A 22,410-nucleotide genomic window follows, 5' to 3' on the forward strand; every position below is an offset into this window, starting at 1 on the left:
CCAGAAATGATCTGGAATGGTAACTAAATGGTGCCCGCAATCACGTCAGTCGAACCTTCTGCCCCCACGATTCTGCCTGCCCACATGCTTCTGTCTGTCAGCCTCGGCCTCGGGATCAGCTCTTGCCGCATTGGTTGGATTTCAGGAAGGGGGAAACCCACGATTTAAAGGGCTCAGTTTCCACCTGCCAGGCGTCATTTGCAAGGTCCAACTTGCCTTTGGCACACACTTGGGAGAATCTCTCGCTGTCGTTCACCTATTACGGTTACTGGTCAAACGAAAGCGAGTCCCCGAAAAGTGTCCCCTTGGTCACCTTGACAATTTCCAAAAGCGAAACTTGCGCTCTAGGTTAAATTCACACTGAGTCTGCGGGGCGCGGAGTCCCTGCCCAGGTCAGCAGCGCCCGCCCGGCTGGAGGGCGGGGACGGGGGAGGAGCCTGTACAAGGCGTGGCCTTCCGTGGGAGAGAAGGCAGACTTTACCGCCCACCTCTTAAAACCCACACTCCATCCCAGCCAATCAAGGAAGAGTATGCAAATAGGGGCCCTGTCGCCCCGACAACCATGATGCGCGGCAGCCAATTGAAACCAGCAAGTCGCGGCCCTGCTCCACGATTGGGACGGAAGGAATGAGACAGAGGCCCAATGGGCTGTGGGAACGGTCCTCGGCGGGTTGAGGGGCGGGGATATGCAAATATAGTTTGAAAAGCCGGCGGGAAATCTGAGTTTCGCGGGAGGACCTTGGCGCGTAAACCGTATCCCTTCATTCATTGTCAGCAGCAGCTTCCTGGAGCCATTTTTCAGCTGCCGGCCGCAGCACTCGGGCAGCCGCCGCCGCCTCGCAATCCATTGCATCGGCCGCCCCCGACGACTCCATCCCCCCTCGGGGCCCGATATCCGTGCGGCCGGGACCCTCCTCTCTCCAGGGCCCCGATTATTTTTGGCCCCCGGGGCCCGTGCGGTGCGGAAAAATAAAAAGAAAAGAGAGAGAAGGGGCTCGGAAGCGCCGGGCTGGGAGGAGAGAAGGAGGAGAGACTTGGAAACTCCGACTGCAAATAATAAAAGAAATTGCAAACAATACGTTAATATTACCATAGCAATAAAAAGAGCAGGAGCGAGAGATGAGAAAGGGGATCCAGCCCGCCCTGGAGCAGTACCTGGTGACCGCCGGGGGTGGGGAGGGGGCGGCTGTCGTCGCTGCGGCCGCTGCAGCCTCCATGGACAAAAGGGCACTGCTAGCCAGCCCCGGCTTCCCCGCCGCCGCCGCCGCCCCGAGCGCGTACATCCAGATCCTCACCACGAACACTTCCACCACCTCCTGTTCCTCCTCCCTCCAAAGCGGCGCCGTCGCCGCCGGCCCCCTCCTCCCCAGTGCCCCCGGCGTGGAGCAGACCGCTGGCAGCCTCATCTACACCACGCCGCACGGACCCTCCGGCAGAGCCGGGCTGCTGCAGCAGCCACCAGCGCTGGGACGCGGCGGCAGCGGCGGCGGCGGCCCTCCGGTAAATGCCCTCCCGTCCCCACCGTCCCCAGCCCCGGCGGGAGGTGGGCTCGCATTGCGCGGGGTGGTGGGCGCGCCGCGGGCCGCCCTTGGTGGGGAGCGCGGGGCCGAGCGTCTCGGGCCTCGGCGGCTGCTCCTCCAACGAAGGCTTATTGTTAAAGACTCGTGTGTTACCCCCCGCCAGCGCCCGGAGGGTCGAGGGGCTCCGCCGCGAGTGCAGGGCGGCGGGGATCGCCTTGGCGCGAACCACATCAAACACTCCGAAACTTTTCGCGGCCCCCCCTCCTCTTTTCCTGCACTTTTCCCTACCCCCACTCTCCCCTCCCCTCCAACTCGAAGCTTCCTCTTTCTCGGGCGTAGGAAGGGGTCACGCCCCGGATGGAGAAGGGGGTGGAGGAGGGAGTAGGGAACTGGGGAGTGGGAGACTCCGGGGGGTGGAAACCGGGGTGGGAGCCCTGGGGGTGATGGCCCCCCCTTCTGGCCTCCGAGGCCCATTGGCAGCCGGGGGTCCCTAAGGCGTGCTCGGAGTGCAGGGGCTCTGCCAGGTTGCGCTTTGACACATTTGGGGATCTGTTAACTCCCGGCAACAAAGGGGCTGGGGGGAGTCGAGGCGGGCGGTGGAGCACGGAGCCGGGTGCGGACGCGGGCGTGGGCTGTCTAGGGGGTGAGGGGCTCGCGGGCTGGCGGCCCCGGCCTGGGCGCATCCCGGCGGTGGCCGCGGCGGCGCCCGCGTGGCCCGAGCGCCCGGGCCTTGCTCGCCGGGCCCCGGGCCTGCCCTTGACCCGCCTCTCCCCTTGCCCCTTCCTTCCCCCCGCCCTGTCCCCCTCTCCGCCCCCCGGCGACGGAGGGCGGGGGCAGCCGTGTTCCCGTCCCGCCGCCTGGGTCTGTCCCTCTCCCCGGGACCCGCCGGTGACGTTTCGCACACGTGCGCGGAGGACGCGCCTGTGACTGGGGAGGAGGCGGCGGCGGCGGGAGGGGGCGCTGGAGGGGGAGAGGGGGCACCCACTTCCTCCTGCTCGCCGGCTCCCTGGCCTGGGACCGTCCCGGCGCCCTCGCACCCGCCCCCGGCGCGGCCACCCTCCCTCTCCTCTCCCCGGCACCCCCCCCCCCCTCCACGGGCGCCCGCCCTCGCCCGGCGCCGCCGGTCCGCTCGGCCCTCCGGGCCCCCTCTCCAGCCGGCACCCCCCACCTCCCCCCCGGAGCCAGGCTGGTTTCGGAAATGCCCTTACAGCAGCAGGTTAGTGACCGGGACGGCTCGGGGGGCCGCCGCCGCCGCGGGGGCACAGGATTCTGCTGGGGGGCTGGAGCCGTGAGGGTAGGCGGTTGAGCGGGGTTTTGGAGTGGGAACGGGGGGTTGGGTGCTCGAGGGAAATGAGTAAGCAAGAAAAATGTAACTAAGTAAATGCCCCGGCCTCCGGTTCTAGGAACCCAGGGGGCAGGAGTGTCCGCCCCAGGGGGTGGGTATGGCGTTTACGTGGATTTTTTCCTAGGGGGGCCGAGGGATGGGCGATCGGAGGGGGGCTTCTCGCCGATGGCCGAGTTGAGCTCTGTTTTCTGTCTTCCTTCCCTTGTGCTGGAGGGGGAGGGGGGCGGGTCAAGAGGGTAGGGTGTCTGTAGGATTCCCAGGCCACCCGCCACCCCCTCCCTTTGTCCCTGTAATTTATAAAGCGCCTTTGAGAGATGATTTAGGTCAGTATGCGGCTTCTTTTTTTGTTGATACTAGAAAGAAGTGTGGCCGGGAGGTCTTCCCCCTTTCTCCTTTTCTCTCCTGCATTCCCTTCCTCCATGCCTCCAGTCTTCTCCCTCGTGGTGAGGCTTGGCCCCCACGAGGCTAGAAACGAACCAGACCCAGTTTTGATAAATGGTGGGTTGGTCGTACCCAACGTTGACCTCACCTTGTCTCGGCTCCGAATGGGCTGAAATTTGGGGAGACTCGAGATTCCTGCAGAGGTCTTTAAGAGCGGCAGCACCCAGGCAGCACTTCGGGGGCAAGAGATGGGTCTGGGAAGAATGAAATATTTTATTTCCTGACTTTTCTCAATTTCTCCTCGAGTTGGGTCTTTAGTGCTTTTCAGCCCCGGAGATACTTGCAAGGGATGTGTGATACCTTCCCAGTCAAAGGAGCTCTCATCGCGTTTAGTGACTAGGGTCTGCCAGCAGGGGGGAAAAGAGTATAGGACCTGCTCACACATACAGTACCCACTGTGCCGGATTCTCAGTCACAGAAATATGCCACGCTTTTACTGGCATTAAATACTATTACTGACTTTACCTAAACAGGCTTGGATATATTTCAAGTATATATGCCCCCTACTCAGTTCTGCTCCTATATCATAAACCTAATCTGAAACAACCAGCTATTGACATACTTCTGGGATTTGATTCATATTTATGGGAGGGTAGTTTTGATCATGGGAAATTGCAAGATCACCAGTTTTTTTTTTGTTTTTTTTTTTTTTTTTAACTTTTGAATTTTAGCCCACTTGGGCCGAGTCTTTGAAACTGTGTAGCCAAACTTCTCTGTAGTTCATTGTATTTAAGTATAGAAAATTACCCTCACCACCTTCCAAGCTATTTCAAAACTTTATCCTCCTTTTCATGAGATGATTATTCTAAAGATACGAAAACTGTATATAAAGTTTGGTTTCTTTTTTTTTTTTTTTCTTATCAAAATTGTATTAGCCCTCTATTTAAGTCTTGAACTTTTGTTGATATTCTTTCCCTAAGCAGGAGAGACAGCATGGGGAGCGCTAAGTGATTGGCTGAGCAAAGAGATCATTTAAACACTTTCCATCCAAAACAGGTTGAGAAATCCTGTTGAGGTTGCCAGAGTTGCAGACCTACCTGGTTCTGATTTCCATGTTCTGTCTTTGGAATTTAAAACTAAGAGCATACTCTTCACCTTTTTTTTTAATGTGGAAAAAATCCATATATATGTGTGTATCTATTATTTGTATATATATTTTATATATATATATATACACACACACACATTTAGTACCACCTTACTGCTGCAATTGCCTGTGTCATTTACAAGTCATCAGATCTTAGGCAAATAACAATCTCTCTCACCAACACTACTGTAAAAAAAGGGGCAATAAGAAATATGAACATGAAAGTTTTTTTAGGGTTAAATATGACAGTGCAAGTAAAACACTTAGCACTGAACCAGGCAAATAGTAGATGCCTAATAAAATGGATATCCAGAAATGTTATTTTTTTTTAACTTAGAGAAATAATGTAAGAACATGTGCACACTGTCTCTTTGTTGACATGTATGAGTAAAATGGCTAAAACTTTCTAAAGTGATACATAACTATACCTAATTGAGTTTTTAAATCCATATGTCACGGTAATCTTCAAGAATGGATAAAATAAGAACACATCACTAGGACAGGCCTGTGTTAGAGATGGCGGTGATGTACTACCCCAGCATGAGCTTGTGGCTTGAGTTGTGACAAATGTAGATCAACTCACCCTCACTTTCTGGCCTTGCTCTTCCCTTGATCCCGGGGACCTACCATCCTTGGGTGCAGCCTGTGCTCTGCAGCTTTTGTAGAACTGAGCTCTTCATCATTGCCATGGCATAGACATGCACCAGGTAAACGCAGTTTCAGATGATGAGCTGTTGGACACAGAACGGATCTAGGGAAACCAGAGTCAACAAGCACTGTTTTCTAGAACAGAAGGGGCTTCATCATTTTCTGCCTCTGCTAAAAAGCAGCTGAATGAGTTCATCCCACTTCTAGAAAGTTTGGGATCGATTAATGCAAGCGACAATGACCTGTCACATCTGATTTAATTCGATCCAGCCAGAGCAACCCGCTGATTAGACTTTGGGAAGGAACCCACAATGCTTGAAATTTCCGTGTAAGAATGGAGAAACCATAGGTGCTACAGCTGAGTCTTTTCTTTTTTTTCCTGTATGAGTATAAAAGAAGAAAAATGCTGGGTTCCTGTGGTTCTGTACTCAATAATCTTGCTTCTGCTGAGATAGATGGTTAGTGCCAAGTTTAAGCTAGGAGAGAATTTTTAGTCACTACATACCCCAAAATGGAAGTTTTAATATAATGCAGTGCCCAGACTCGGGCAGTACAAATAGCTCTACTATAATCAGTACCCATGGTGCCACTCGAATCATCCTCTGAAACAAAGCACTCTTAAATGTGGCTCTGTGAGCTAAGGAACCCAAGCTTGCGACCAGGAAAGGATTTTTTTTTTTTTCTGTTTTTCTATAAATCGTCACCTTGTGTAATACTTGGAAGAGTCGATTCTGTGATTAATGTTGTGTTGTGTAAAAGCTAACTTGAAAACAGAAAATAATACTCTAAGCTTAGACATGAATAAATAACAGCACCTGGAGATTGAAAGGTTGTAGAGAAAAGTGGCTTTTATTCTCATTTCTTACAGGTATAATGCATAGTTGTCTTTTATTGCCATTCCCAGCGATACACCATCCATACCTTTAGCCTCCCTCCAAAGGATCTGGACCCATTTGGCAAGGCTTCAAATATTCATAGTTGATTTTCTGGCGGCTTTTCTAATTTGACATGAGTTACATATATTCCATTTGTATGTCCAGTTTTCATCCACTTTCCTAGGCTGACCAACCCCCATTTCTTTTTTAACCATCTGCTTTCTACTAAAATTTTAAACTAGGATGAGTGAAAAATCAGCCACCGCCTGTGCTCACTAAATCATGTCCCTCCACCGCAAATAGTGTGTGGCAGAGAAGGTAGCTTGCAATTCTTATCAGACGCTCTGTTTCATTTTAGTTTTTAAATAGAGGAACTTCCCTGAATTCTTTGAGGTACTAAGCATGTGGTTTAATGCATATTTTTCATGCTTGTTAGCAGCTTAAAAATAGTGTTTCGAGTACTGTATTTACAATGGCTAAGAAGCTTTTTTTTTTTACTAATCATTTTTCAGGGGACTAAGAAGGCCAGCTAACTGGGAAAGCAGTGAGTATAGGAAACCACCAATGGTATCTTCTTCCTCCTACCCTGACCCCCTCTTTGGCTTCCAAGAGTGACTTGGAAAATGTATCTTACCCAAGGACAAGTTGTACAGCAGAAGAGACAAAAAAGCAGCAACTGGGATGGGGTCAAGGAATCCACAAAGGTGACGGTGGGGATAATATAGAGGGATCATACACACAGCTTCTGCATCAGTAAAAGGGAAATTGGTTTATTTTCTGTTGTCACTTTTGCTTCAAACGCTCTTCCCCCAAAGCAATGCATTTTTAGAACGCAAAGAATGTGTGGGTTACAAGGATGTATTCTCAGGTTGCCTCCAACCTTAACTGGGGATCAGGCTTGTTGCTGTGGCGGCTACAGTCATCTACAGTAGGGGTGCCCAAGCTCCCGGGTCAAAGAGGTAAACCCCCTGGTCACCAGGTTGTAATCACAAAGCCTGTGTACCTTGCTTTGCTGGAGAACCTGAGTGAAACAGACCACTGCTTAGGTTTACATCAGCGGAGGTTAATAGAACAGACAGCTGATGGAATAGAGAGGACTTCGGAGGAGGTAGGAAGAATAAAAGTAATTGACTTCGGTCTGCTTTCTATTACTTTAGCCCAACTGTCTGGGGCCATTTCTAGTGTCCCAGCAACATTCTTATAACAAGTCTTACAGTTAGCACAGCTGATAATTGATATTCTTGATGGTCTTTGAATCATAACACGTGAGAGCTGTAAAAGCAAGAATCATCATGTGACCCAATGCCCTTCATTTCACAGGTGAGGAAATTAAGACCCAGTGCAGTTGAGTTACTTACCCAAGGTCACAAGCTAACTAGCGACAAAGCCAGAGCTGAAACCGGAGACTTGAATTCTTAGAAGCCTCATTCGCCAAGAGAACGTTAACTGTGTCCCATGTGCCCTGTATGGGAAAATTGGGTTGAGTAGAATATATTTTAGATTGCCTTCAGGAATGGTTACACTTTTTGAAAATAGACACATACAAAAGTGTCCTTTGAACAGTTGGCTTTAGAGTAACAGCTCATTCTCAAAGATACAAAATAAGCGAAGCTCCTTTAGATGTTCAGTGAAAGGGAATTAAAAAAAAACAAAAAACAGAAGGAATGACTGACTCATAGAAACGTGATAGTAGCATGTTTAAAGCTTTCTGTGTTATTTGCAGACGTCTGTGGATATGACACTTCCGGTGCTCGGCAAGTGAAACATACACTTCACTGAGAATAGAACCTGGAAGGATTTTTGCCATCGTCTTTGGGAGAGGGGTACGCCGTAGCTCTGGTGTTGGAGGTCTGTCTGGGCCGTCCACATCCTGGGTGACTGCTGTGCTTTTTAGAGGTCAGGGGCCCTTGCCTAGTGACCTTAGACCAGGTGCCCTGCCGTCTTTGAAGATTGCTGGCTAAACAGAATGGCCGGTCAGTTTAACTCTTTCAGAGGAAGTCCTCATCCCCTAAAAGCCAGAACTAATTTCCTTAAAACCTCTTCTTTTAACTCTTGAAATTGAGAAAGCCTAAAAATAGAATCACTTCAAGCCCTGAAGCCCAAAAGTGAAACATAATCCAGTGTGGCGGTAGTCCACTGACTAGGAGGCGGGGATATGGCTGGTCTATAATCCGCAGACCGGAAAGGTGCTTCCTGCAGGTACAGGCCCGATCAGGGCAACTGGTGGTGAGACCTGTGGCCAACAGTGAAGCGGATTTCCCCTGAAGGACTCTATGGAGGATGGAGTCCATCTTAGGAAGCGGGGGAGCCAACCACCCTTGGTGCTCCCAGCCAGCTCGTGCCTGGCTACCCAGGAGATCCCGTTGGCTCCTCCAGCCTGACTGCTGAGAAGGGCTTCTCTGAGCTCTGGTTTTCATGATCCTGAATGTTGCAGCTCTGGACACTGGGGGTCACGGGAGGTCCACTCAGAGCCTGTAGACTTCACCCCTCCCTGGCCCCTTTTTTGTGTCTGATGCTTTGAGGCTCCGGAAATAGAACCTGAGCAGCCACCCTGTGGCCCCATCCATTCTGAGCCTTTCTGGGTTTGGTGGCCCTTAGGAGAGGTGAAAGCTTCTATGTACCGAACCCATGCCCTCCACCTAAAGGGCAAAGTAAACTAGATGATTCAGACGATGGAGCGTGAAGCCAGTGTCTGGGTTCTTATTCTCTCACCAACTGTGTCACTGGGCAAATCCGCTTAACCTCTGCATCTTCATTTCCTCCCCTGTAAAATGGGGGCATCATCCTACCTACTTCATGGGATTGGGAAGATTAAATGAGTTCATGTCGTAAGGTGTCTAGACCAGTGCCTGGCCCATGGGAAGGATTCAGTGGATTCCTGATGGAATTGCTTTTTCTGTTTAGGGCTGTCTCTCGGGCCCTTCCTCCAGTGGTTTTATTTTCAGAACCAGCCCCAGTGTTCATCCAAACCCAGTGATGCCTCTAAAAATGACGGTGATGGGGGGGAACAGTGAACCGCGAGGCGGGTTCTCCTAAACATATTCTTCAGGATTTTTGTATGTCTTTATAAATTGTGCGTGGACTTGGGAGAAAGAGCAGAAAAATAAGCTCTTTATTGTAATAGCCCTCTCAGTAGTGATAGTTTCATGACTAGAAATTTTATTTCTGTAATGATCTGTGCTACGAAAGTTGCAACTATTAACGTGATGTCACTTCTGTACAGTAAACGAGGGCTTAAGACAGAATGTCGGAGATCAGGATGTCTGAGGTCTCTGGGCCCTGGCAGGATGGGGAGGCCCCACATCGGTGTGGGGGAGGGGCTCTGCCTCTGGGCCCCGCTCTCCCTTTCTCAACCCCGGCTGGCAGCGCCTGGTGGTTTGGTGTGTTTGCCTGTTCCTCCCACTTACCCCTCACCTCTCCCTCTGCCTGGCGTTTATAGAAGGATGCTAGAGTGACATCAAATTAATTACAACCTCCTCCCTACCGTTTGAGGTCCCGGGAAATCTTGCCCTTCCCGTTCTTCTTCCCAGCTGGGATGCAGGCGGGTGCAGTGTTTAAGGTGCTGCTGCTCTCCTTTGTTGTTCAGTCACTCATTCATGTCCAACTCTGTGACCCCGTGGACCACAGCTCGCCAGGAGCTTTCTCTCTCATGCATGTATTTGCTCGTTCCTCTCGGCCCTTCCCAGTGGCCTATCAAGGACACGTCCTGCACAGGGCCTCCCCTGATTCCCGGGGCCTTGGGTCCCCTCCCCTTCCTTGAGTTCCTGCTTCCTTCCTTCCTGTAGCACATTTTAGTTCACCTTCCATCCCCATCAGTGGTGCCCTTGACTCGCTCTTCCTCGAAACCCACAAGCTTCAAGAAAACCAGCCTGTGGTTTGTCTTCATGTTGCCCTTGCCATGGCTTCTTCATCGTGGATGCTCAATTATTTGAGAAGAGACCTTTTCATCAGGCAGCCATAGTGTGCTTGACACCCCAGTCTTCCTGTCGAGGACGCAAAAGAAGTATGAGGTGTGCGATCCACCCACTCTTTGAGTTTACAGTCTGTTTGGGGAGCCAGGCTTTAAACACAAGCTGAGTTGCAGGCAAGACTGAACAGGAGTCGGGAGGACAACACGACTCATCTCGTCCTCGGATGTACAGTGTCGACAGGACGTGCCTGCCGGGCCGGCAGAATGGGGAGGCCGTGGCTCCCGTGGTCACCAACCTTAGAGCGCGTGCAGGTGTACTTTTGGATCACCTGAGCACTTTGGAGAAATACCCCCATCTAGACATGAGATTTTGAAAGTGTCCCAGGTCATTTTAATGTGCATTCAGTTGGAACCTCTGGACTAGGTGGACAGGGAGGGCTGGGGAGGCTGATCATGGCTGGGAAGACATCTTGAAGCCAAATAGGGAAGTGGGAAGTAGGCATAAGGAGACCAGCTAGACTGGCATCCATAACGGAAATATTCAGACCTAACACTGGATACATTGGGATGACTGGTCTAGAATAGAGATTGCCTTCCTGCAAGGGCCGAGGGTATGGGAAAGTGAAAGTGTTAATCCCTCAGTAGTGTCTGACTCTTTGTGACCCCACAGACCATAGCCCACCAGGCTCCACTGCCATGGGATTCTCCAGGCAAGAATACTGGAGTGGGTAGCTATTCACTTCTCCAGGGGATCTTCCCGACCCAGGGATCAAACTCAGGGCTCCCACATTGCAGGCAGATTCTTTACTGTCTGAGCCACCAGTGGGGAATGGGAAGGTGAGAATAAGTGGCATGGGGGTTGGTCTTGAACAGAGAAGAAATGCCCTTTCTGAAGAGTGCCAAGGGACCCCGCCCCAGGTGATGGTTGCCAGAGGGGAAAGCAGGCCGCGTTTGTTGCCAGGTCTTCAAGTGTCTTAAAATGGCCAGGAATCTACCAGTTTTTAAATGTTGGCTCAATTAAAAAGGAAAATGTGCAAGCCAAACAAAATAGGTCTCTAGGCCAGATCTGGCTTTAGCTCTGCCTCTCAGCAGTCTCTGGTCTATGGGATAATAATAGCTAATGTTTATCAAGTGCCCGCGCGTGGAGGCCACTAAACTAAGTGCTCTACGTGCATTAGCACATTATCCGTATAACCTGTGAAGTGGGTGTCATTATCATGCTTATTCTTCACAGGAAGAAGCAGACAGTGAGGGGTTAAGAGGCTAGCTCAGGGCTCCACTGAGGAGTGAGGCAGGTGAAATTGGCTCCAAGGTCTCTGCTTGTTCCTGGTCTTTATCCTCTATGGTCTCTGTTATGGTAATAATTCTATAGTATGGACCCCAGATACCTGTCAAAAAGAAGAGATCCAATGTTTTTTTTCCGAGCTACTCGAGAATAAGAATTGCCTGCAGCATGTGTTCCAGATGCAGATTTCCAGGCACTTTCTCTACCCTCAGTCAGAGAAGTGCCCTGGCCTTCTGGAACATTTGGGAAACACTGCTGCAGGTGGTTGAGCACAAGCAAAGGTTCTTGCAGCTGGAGTGACCTGCAGAATCAGGAGCTGCGTACAGAATCAGCGCACATTCCATTCATCCCAAGTCCTTCCTCACAGATCCCAGAAACGTGGGTAAGGTGCACCGGTATCCCATACCTACCCTTGTCCCAACTTCTGGATTTCTAGCTCATTGCCAAAGGCAAACCATCCAAAGAAATGTGACCCAAAACCCAAAGGAGGTAAAACAAGGACTTCCCGAAAGGCTGAGAATCTTAGGGGGTCCAAGGGAGCACTGCTGCCTGGCACAGCACCACTGGGAACCAGGGCAATTCACTGGACACCCTGCCCTTGAGGGATTTGCTTTGGCTGATAGTAGGAAAGCTTTCCATTCTGTTGGGTCTGGGCCTGCCTGGAACAGGTTACCATGTGGACAAAAAGCCAGAACTCCCCCTGGAAAGAGAAGTGGGGCATACCCTTTAGAGCATGGGTGCTACAGTGTCGATGAATCTAGAAGCAGGACAGCAACAGGGATGGTGTGAAAGGCAAGATGGAAGAGAGAAGAAATAGATGGCCTTGGCTCCCCACATGGTTAGCTTATGGGGCTGAAAGAATGGACTGAATTTTTCCTCCATCAGGGTTTGTACCACGTGGAGGGAATGATGAGTTTGGAATGTGTTGGCTGTGAGGGATGCCAGGGGCCACCCAACTTTCTAAGAGGCTGGGACCCAGCACTAGAAATATGGCTTTGGCACAGAGGTTAGAGGGGAAGGCTTGATGAACAACAGCCAGCCAAAAACGATCTCCCTAGCTTAAAAAAAAAAAAAAAATGTGGTGCTGCAAAAACCTTTCATTTTCACTTCTCCCTTTATAATATGAAAACGAGACAGATTCATCAGGTTGATTTGGGCGGGGGGAGGATCAATACTGTCAGGGCTCCCAGAGACGAGCCATCAGTTGTTATTTATGACACGCTTTCCCAGGTCTGGGCCTGGCTCCTGGCTGCTTTGAGAAAGCCCACAGTTTGCAACCTCTCAGAGCAAAGACGAGCCAGCTGGAGAGAGCTGTGCATAGAGAAAGGTCACATAATTATGTCTTGAACTAAGATGGCTTTTTTGACCATGATTTCCTAGGCTCTCTGATTTTATTAAAAAAAAAAAAAATCTTGGATTTATTTTCTTAAGCCCTAGCATATTAAAGTTTAAAAATGAAAGAGCCATGTAAATTCTTTGTTATTGATTTTTAAATATGTAACTTGTGTTTAAGCCTATTTGCAATAACCCTTGAATTGACCGATTTTTGTTGGTGTGGTGGATACCCAAACTTGTGATGATTCCACTAATAATGTGGTAAAGTTTTCAACCTTTTCTATTCCTGTTTTCCTTGCCAGCATCGCAGACACTCTAATCCTGGAACTGGTCTTTAGGAGGGAGGTTTTCAACTCGGGACCCATGGCATTGGTTGTGGGGTACGGAAGGAGCAGAGGGCTTGGCGATCTGGCTCCAGAAATGGGCCCTGTCACTTACCAGCCTGTGATACTTCACAAATTCCATCTATGAGCTGTAACTACCAAAAATAGTGTTCCTGTCTCCTTCCGTAATTGAAAGGATTCAATGAGCTATGTTTATAGGAAGTGTACTGGGCATTCCTAACTTAGTGTATACACCCCACCTCCCCTCCTCCATGGTAGGAGCTCTTGAGAATTGATTACATCTGAATTCTCAGTGTTTTTAACCATTGGAGGGAAAACAAACTACAGGACAGATCCTGAGCACTGAGCTGACTGGTTCCCAGTATTCTGGGTGTTCCAGTGACTAAGATACTCTTGCCTTCAGGTTCATCAGGAGATCAGTTCAGTTGTTCAGTCATGTCCGACTCTTTGCTACCCCATGAACCACAGCATGCCAGGCCTCCCTGTCCATCACCAACTCCCGGAGTCCACCCAAACCCATGTCCGTTGAGTCCGTGACGCCCTCCAACCATCTCATCCTCTGTCGTCCCCTTCTCCTCCTGCCCTCAATCTTTCCCAGCATCAGGGTCTTGTCAAATGAGTCAACTGTTTGCATCAGGTGGCCAAAGTATTGGAGTTTCAGCTTCAAAACCAATGAACACCCAAGACTGATCTCCTTGAAGATAGACTGGTCGGATCTCCTTGCAGTCCAAGGGACTCTCAGGAGTCTTCTCCAACACCACAGTTCAAAAGCGTCAATTCTTCAGCACTCAGCTTTCTTTATAGTCCAACTCTCACATCCATACATGACCACTGGAAAAACCATAGCCTTCACTAGATGGACCTTTGTTGACAAAGTAATATCTCTGCTTTTTAATATGCTGTCTAGGTTGGTTATAACTTTCCTTCCAAGGAGAAAGCATCTTTTAATTTCATGGCTGCAGTCACCATCTGCAGTGATTTTGGAGCCCAGAAAAATGAAGTCTGACACTGTTTCCACTGTTTCTCCATCTATTTCCCATGAAGTGATGGGACTGGATGCCATGGTCTTAGTTTTCTGAATGTTGAGCTTTAAGCCAATTTTTTTACTCTCCTCTTTTCACTTTCATCAAGAGGCTCTTTAGTTCCTCTTCACTTTCTGCCATAAGGGTGGTGTCATCTGCATATCTGAGGTTATTGATATTTCTCCCTGCATTCTTGATTCCAGCTTGTGCTTCCTCCAGCCCAGCGTTTCTCATGATGTACTCTGCATAGAAGTTAAATAAGCAGGGTGACAATATACAGCCTTGACGTACTCCTTTTCCTATTTGGAACCAGTCTGTTGTTCCATGTCTAGTTCTAACGGTTGCTTCCTGACCTGCATACAGGTTTCTCAAGAGGCAGGTCAGGTGGTCTGGTATTCCCGTCTCTTTCAGAATTTTCCACAGTTTATTGTGATCCACACAGTCAAAGGCTTTGGCATAGTCAATAAAGCAGAAGTAGATGTTTTTCTGGAACTGTCTTGCTTTTCCGATGATCCAGTGGATGTTGGCAATTTGATCTAGGGGAGATGAAAGGAGTTTTTCAGTAACTAAGATGAGAGAAAAGATGGTGAGGGCCCTAAGAGAGTATGGATGAAGTTTCTTAGGCATCCAACCTGGGGGCGAGAACGGATAAGGATTTTGGAGGTTCAAAACTGGAGCAGCGTTTCGGCACTGTTGACACTTTGGCCAGACTCCTCCTCATGGTGGGCAGGTGGTCCCATGCACCGTGGGGTGTTGAGAAGCGTCACTGGCCTCTGCCCACTAGATACCTGTAGCACCTTCCAGTTATGAGAAGCAAAATATCTCTGGACATTGTCCATTGTCCCTTGAGGGCAAAACCCGCCCGCACCTCTCCCTGGCCCCCTCCCCGGGCCTATTGATGAACCACTGAACTAGCTCTTTAACTTGGGCATGCTCAAGCCCCACATGGAACCACATGGAACCCCAGCACTGGGATCACTGTCCACCACTGAAAGATGATACAGAAAAAACCGGCTCTGTGTAGCCAGCAAAGCCCTGCCTGTTTTATGATCAGGCAGGCGTACTAGGAATGGGCCACTCGAAGCCCCTCCCTAACCTGGAGAAGAAGAGATCAAAGTCTGCAGTTCCAAGAAGGCCAAAGAAGTTTTGCATTTATCATTGACTCAACTGGGTAATTAAGAAAAGACTTTCTGAAAAAACAGGGACCTTCTGCTCGGGACCAGCTTCTCCATTGATAGACTAAGGACTTGGTCATATCACTTACTTTCCAACCTGTTTCCTCACCTGTTAAATGAGGAGAATCAAGGTTTCCATCTCATAGGTAAGTGTACAAATTGAGTGCCCAGCGCTGGCCACGTACACTCCGAGATGTTTGTTGTCATCATGTGTATCGTTATTGCTGGTGCAGTCGTTGCTGTCCAGCTGAGCTTCCCTCTCAGGGCAGTTCAGCTATTAAAAACCATTCCCTTCGTTGCTGGTGTTTCCACAAGCACTTTCCTCGCACCTCCATCTCCGTGCCAGCCCCAGTTTCCACTACGGGGCAAACTGATCCATTTGACTTACTTAGCAGGTATGTTTGGGGCACTGAGTATATATGTCAGCCCCCATTCTAAGTTCTGGGATGCAGCAGGGCAGGCACAAAAATCCCCTGCCTTCATGTGGTTTGGATCACGATTGATGAAAATTTTGCCACATTTTGGCAAAATAGCCACCTCCCCCCAACCTCCTACTGTTCCTTTTTTTTTTTTTTTTTAATTGGAGGATAATTACTTTACAATATTGTGGTGGTTTTTGCCATGCATCAACATGAATCAGCCACGGGTGCACATGTGTGCCCCTCCCCCTCCAGCCTGACACCCCTCCTTCCACCTCTCTCCCCACCCCATCCCTCTGGGTTGTCCCAGAGCACGCGTTCCTGTGTTAGATGGATCCTGTTCTGTTTTTTTTTTTTTTACAACGTTGTTTCTTAAATCAGTGGTTCTAGATCAGCAACAGCACTCAGGCTGTTAGAAATGCAAATTTTGGATTTATACCCTAGACCTACTGACTCAGAAATTCTAGGTGTGGCCAGCAGCTTGGGGTTTGACAGGTACCCCCAGCCCAGGTCGAGAGGCACGGTTTGGGGAAAGATGCCTCTCAACAAAAAGGACTAGGGGAAACCAAGGTCTGAGTTGGGCTGTGTTATGTGCTGCCATCAGAGAGGGAGTTGCCCATAAAATGTGTGTGTGAATCATTCAGTCATGTCCAACTCCTAGCGACACCATGGATTGTAGCCCGCCAGGCTCCTCTGTCCATGGAATTCTCTAGGCAAGAATACTGGAGTGGGTTGCCATTGCCTTCTCCAGGGGACCTTCCTGACCCAGGGACCATACCTGGGTCTCCCGCATTAGAGGCAGATTCTTTACTGTCGGAGCCACCAGGGAAGCCCTGCCCCATATAGTACATTTCCAAAAACAGCAGAGCTTATGAAAGACAGTCTTAGATGTATCAAGACAGTTCAAAACTGGCAGCGTGCTTTGATCTCTTCCGGGCCTGGCCTCCCTCCTTGAAACAGGAGGATCCTGCAAGCCACAGCGCAGAACTCAGTCACAGACATTCTTAGCCTTCTTTGGGCTTTTCAGCATCCTGTGAATGGGAAAACTGCTTCCTTCCCTTTTCTCCAGAAGCTTGTGATGTGTGTGTTTGACAGTTATGCTCCTTCTTTTAATGTCTTCTCTTTTAATCATCCTCTTATCTATCTGAAAGTGAAAGTGAAAATGAAGTCGCTCAGTCGTGTCTTGACTCTTTGCGACCCTCTGGGCTGTAGTCCACCAGGTTCCTCTGTCCACGGGGTTTTCCAGGAAAGAATACTGGAGTGGGTTGTAATTTTCTTCCCAACCCAGGGATCGAACCCAGGTCTCCTGCACTGCAGGTATCTACCACCTGAGCCACCAGGGAATCCCATTCTTTTCTATCTAGCACCAGTAAAAAAAAAAAAAACAAAAAAACCCTCACATCATAAGCCAGCTAGATGGACCAGGCTTCCCTGAAGATGAAATGGTAGCTCTCCGTACTCGTCTGGTAATTTGGGTATTTAAAGATACCATGAGGAGTAAATGAAACGAGAGACCCTGGGCCAGCGTCCAGCCTGGAGCTGGGCACAGAGTGTCCAGCCACTTGATAAATTCCCGCCCCTGTTCCCAACTCATTATGAAAACCAATAAAGGCATTAAATAGATACCACAGTTATTTATGTGAAAAGCTTTTGACTATAGACAGTTTGAATGAGTATGAATAACCATCATATAAATTATAACCCAAATCATGGAATCAGAAGTTTTGATCTGTTAAAACTTGTATTAAATATGTATGTAATTAAATAAACTTTAGAGACTTAAAAGAAGTACATGTTACCTGATTTTTCTCTCTCTCTTTTTTTTTCCCATGAAAATGGATTTTTTTTTTTTCTTTGTCTGAAAGACATGTGGGATCTTAGTTCCCTGACCAGGGTTTGAACATGCACCTTCTGCATTGGAAGCATGGCATCTTAACCAGTGTACTGCCAGGGAAGTCCCAAAGATGGATTTTTATTTTTTTAAAGGCCTAATCAGATTAACAGAAATTCTTTACTTCTGCACTAACCCAAACCTGGTTCTGCTTATATGGAATCTGTTAATGTAAGAGCCATCTTCAGTTTACAAATGCTAATTAATTACTATTATGTTGATTATGTTAAAAGGCGTGTTTGAGATGGACTGATGGTTCCTTTTGATAAAGGGTTGTGTCCACTTCTACAAGTGCCTCTCTGGCCATCGTTAGGCTTTTCCTCCCCCCACTTCCATCTGCCCACCTTCAGCCAAAACAGCTTCTGGTTACAATGATGTCTTTCAGTTTGCCATTTGTGGTTGATTGTATTATAGAGGTTGGGAAAGTAAGGCGAGCAGTACTCATTTCTTGCTTCCTGCCTCGCTCGAGAATAAGGATCAGCTTTTCTCAGTCCTTGACTTTCAGCGTTCACTCCTGTATATGGTTAAGGGTGGCCAAGGTGTGGCCCTGCCGTGCCACCCCTCTGAAGGTCTGTTATGACGTGGTGCCCACTGCCCTTTCCAAAACCAGGTCTGGAAACCAGGGTGTGGGCTTCCCCTGTGCCGTGCAGAGTCAAAGAAGTATCTAGACTAGAAGTAAAAGACTAGAGCCATGCTGGCTGCATAGTTGAGTTTCATAAATATTTTTTAGATGGGTCTAAACAAGCATCATCACATTTGACAGTAACAGGTTACTGAGTGCTGGAGTTTTGCTGTAATAGAATAATGTTACAGTGGTCAGCTTGTGGGCTGCCCCTTTGAAGTCAGCTAAATCTCCGGCTCTTTGCACCTTGGAGAAGTGCACTCAATCAGACTAGACATAGACCCCAACTTGGCACGATTAAGGACTTTATTTATTTATTGCCCTGGGGACTACTTGGTGTAAATCAGAGTTCTGGAGGTTGATGAACTGGAATGCAAACTTACTAATTTACTCTGAGAAACATAACTGCCAAGTGGACAGTTGCAGAAATTGGTATTGCCTTGGGTTTGCAATCAGAAGGTTATTAGCTGAGTCAGAATACGGGGTTTGACTCATCCTGTTAGCATCTTCCCACTGTGCTGGCTCCCCTCTGGAGCTCACCTGCAGGGTCAGGAGTCCTGCCTTCTGCTGGAAGAACATAATGGACACTGTCATTTACTCGGGCGTCCAGTGGTGTCTGTTAGGATAACACTGACTTTGTTGCCTTTTTTAAGGGAAAATACTTGTTTTTAGTCCAGGTTTGTTATTTAAAGAAATCAACGATGGTCTAAGTCAGTGAAGTAAAATTTGAAATATCCTCTCCACTCCCTCCTAGTCCTGCTTCACTTTCCAGAGGTGACTACCACAGCTTGGTTTGTCCCTTTTATATCCACTTGCAAATATATATGTTATATGCAGATGCAAATTGCAGCTTGCAGTTTGTACTTAACAGGTATTAGATGCATTTCCATCTTAATGTCCATTACCCCTTGTATGTGACAGTCACTCAGTTGTGTCCGACTCTTTGCAACACCATGGACTATACAGTCCTTGGAATTCTCCAGGCCAGAATACTGGAGTGGGTAGCCGTTTTCCTTCTCCAGGGGATCTTCCCAACCCAGGGATTGAACCCAGGTCTCTCGCATTGTAGGCAGATTCTTTACCAGTTGAGCCACCAGGGAACTGCTGCCCATTATATGGGATATGCCAGAATGTAGTTAACTCTTCCTTTTGATTGCTATTCCTAATTTTATAAACAGTTGTACACTGAATATCCTTGTACATATGTTTTTGTGCGTACATGTATTTCTGAAGGTTAGATTTCTTTAAAAATTTTTTAATTCAGGTATAGTTGATTTAGAATATTATATTCAGGTATACAACATAGTGATTTGAATTTTTTATAGATTACACTCCATTCAAAGATCTTATATGTAGACTTCTATACATATATTGAATTTGTAGATTGTATTGTATATATTATATTGAATATGTAGATACATTCATATCTATTAATGCATATTCATATTATATTGCATATGTAGATTTCTATACATATATTGAATTTCTGTCACAGGGCACTTATAGTAAAATGCTGGATGGTTGTTGTTTAGTCACTAAGCCACGTCCGGCTCTTGTGCACCCTCATGGACTATAGCCTGCTGGGCTCCTCTGTCCATGAGATTTTTCTAGGGAAGAATACGGGAAGGGGTTGCCATTTCCTTCTCCAGGGGATCTTCTTGACCCAGGGATTGAACTTATGTCTCCTGCGTTGGCAGGTGGATTCTTTACCACTGAGCTACCTGGAAACCCCAAATGCTGGATAGATAGGGCCAAATTGTCACCCATTAAAAGCCAAAGCAACTCTTCTTCCTCTCACCAGTATGGAGAATGCTTCTTTTCTCATACTCTTGACAATATGAGATCATGTTAGTTGTTTTGCAGTTTTGCTCATGATGATTTTGCTAGAAATGCTAGATACTGTCTCCCGATTCTTGTTTTGTGTTTCTTTAATTATACGACTGTCATCACCGCCACTGCTGCTATTATTACTGCTGCTGGTTAATAATATTTGTTGGATGTTTTATGTGACAGGATTGTTTTAAGCACTTTAGATGAAATTTACTAATTTAAAGTTCGACATCCCTGTGAATGTGCTATGATTATTGTTGTGATTTTACAGATGATGAAAGAGAGAGGAATTAGTCAATTTAAGCATCTCTGCCCAATGTATTTCTGTGAGTTGCTTCTTTGAATCCTTTATCATTTGTGTTTATACAGCTATTTATAGTTTTCTTACTGATTTATCGGAGCTTCTCAGATACTGCACTTTCTCTGTATGTATGTGTGTGCCCACGTGTGTGTACTAAATATTTTTTTTGCCAGTTTGTCGTTTTTCTTTTCTATGAGATGCTTTTCTCTGTACAGAAATTTTGCTCATTTTTTAATATATAAAATTATAGTCTTTACTTTTGTCAGTTTGGCGGCTCTTCCTAATCCCCAAATTATAAACTATTCTCTGTTTTCTTCTTCTGATCTTATAATTTTATTATTTTGATGCTTAACCTCTTTGGAAGGGGTTATGTGTAGGTGTTAAAGATCTGACCCTGTATTTTTCCCAAATGGATAGCTAGTTATACTAGTGCCATTTGTTGAGTGGTTCAGCCTTTACCCATGAATTTGAAATGCCACTTTTGTTGTGTGTGTGTGTACATGTGCAGCCTCATGCACGGATCTTTGTTGATCAGTACCTGGACCTTCTACTCTGCTCTGCTGATATCTTTGTCTCTTTCTAAGGAAATACCATCCCTCTAAATACAGTAATTTTATGCTATGTTTTGCTATAAATTGGAAAAATCCCATCCCCTTTCATCTTATACTTGGTTTTTTTCATTAAAATTGCTTTTTATTATTGAGTCATTATTGGTTTTCATTATTCATTCTTGCAATTGTACAGACTGGGGTTCTCTCTCCCCTCTCCACTGTCAATTTGGGGCCATAAGAAAGATAACAGTTGCCTACTTTATTGTGACTGAACCTCCACCACAACAACCTGATTGAATAGTTTTGTACACAAGGAATGGCAATGAACATCTTAAATATATTATTTCATCCTGTAAAGCAACCCTCCCTCATCTGTCAAGGGGGAAGGTGAGGCTCAGTGGTTAAGCTGTTTGTCCCCAGCTACATTTCCGGACGAAGGGATTTCAAACCTCTCTCTTAACTCTGATGCTCCCTGCCCACCCCTAGACACGTGGAGTCTCTTCATGGGATACCTACAGGCCTTTGTCTAGGGTGGGTTATCAAGTGTTTCCATGTTCTGCGGGGCAGTTGATGGCACTTAAGCAGTCTTTATTGTGTGAAGAAGACCTAACAAGATCTCTCCTAAGGACTCACACATTGGGGCAGCAAGAGTTGAAAGACCTGGCTTTGCCAAGAGTAGTTTTTCCAATTTAGGATGAGTCAAGGTGGGGCCACAGTGTAAAATATAGAAAGTGAGGGGAGAGAAATCACTTAGCAGATGCTTCTTAGGCTGGATACTGGTTTAACTCATCCTCGGCTCTGAGAGCATCTTTGGGTCAGGGCATGGATCGTACAGAGGTGAGGTATACACAGTCCTGGATGTTAAAGGAGAGGCATTTTGATGGAAGAGGCCACAGACAGGACTCTGGGAGCTTCTACAGTTTCAGAGAAAGGGCAGCACCTGTTGGAGGAACAAAGGCCTGCAGAGATCCTAAGAGAAGGGTTTAAATAGGGACGCTTTCTCTCTCTGTCTAAATCCATCTACCTACCAGTCTATGGGGCTTCCCACGTGGCACAGTGGTAAAGAATTCACCTGCCAATGCAGGAGACACAGAGACACGGGTTCAATCCCTGGATTGGTAAGATCCCCTGGAGTAGGAAATGACAACCCAGTTCAGTATTCTTGCCTGGAAAATTCCCTGGACAGAGGAGCTGGCGGGCTACAGTCCACGGGGCCGCAAAGAGTCGGTTACGACTGAGCAACTGAGCACCAGTCTAAGACGTCCTGTCCCACTGCTGGTTGCCTCTGGATTCAGTTTCTCTCAGGTGCCTTCTGTGGGTTTTTAAGGGTGAAAGTAATTTTCTTCAGAGAACTTTGAAACTGCCTCCCAAACAAGTCCAGCTGAGCTCCCACCAGGAGTCGTGGAAAAGTAATCCTATTTATTAGTAGTAGTATATTGATTTTGTGTGTAAAATGGACCCAGAGGCCTGTGACAATGAGTCCATTTGAAATTATAATTTAAAATACCTAACAGAATAGCCGGGCAGAACTACTACCCCCTGAATGTAAATTATTAGATGCTTAGTGAATTTCTCGTGTGCAGTAAATTGGCAATCAGCAGGTCAAATTTTGTTTTTTAATATCCTAAATTCTTTCATTTTTTCCTTTTCTTCAACAGTCACAGGTGTAAGGATAGAGGCGTAGCTATTAAATCTCAGGGACCTATATAAAACTAATAATATATAGTTGTGCTTTGTTGTTCACTTACTTGTTTAATCAGTCCACTTTACCATAAAACACAAGGCACTTCATCAAAGAATTCTTTTGCT

At 47.4% G+C, this 22,410-nt stretch overlaps 1 protein-coding gene across 1 annotated transcript in view; it reads left to right on the top strand.

The window, feature by feature from the left end:
* The first annotated feature begins 590 nt into the window (after positions 1-590).
* E2F3 (E2F transcription factor 3) overlaps positions 591-22,410 on the top strand; it is an 85,946-nt gene continuing 64,126 nt past the window's right edge. The window contains exon 1 of the mRNA XM_055570750.1: positions 591-1,500. Within this exon, the coding sequence (XP_055426725.1) occupies positions 1,120-1,500 (381 nt within the window). The 5' untranslated portion in view covers positions 591-1,119. The remainder of the gene's footprint in view (positions 1,501-22,410) is intronic.

The sequence above is a fragment of the Bubalus kerabau genome, chromosome 3 (assembly GCF_029407905.1).
Source record: "Bubalus kerabau isolate K-KA32 ecotype Philippines breed swamp buffalo chromosome 3, PCC_UOA_SB_1v2, whole genome shotgun sequence".
Lineage (NCBI taxonomy): Eukaryota > Metazoa > Chordata > Mammalia > Artiodactyla > Bovidae > Bubalus > Bubalus kerabau.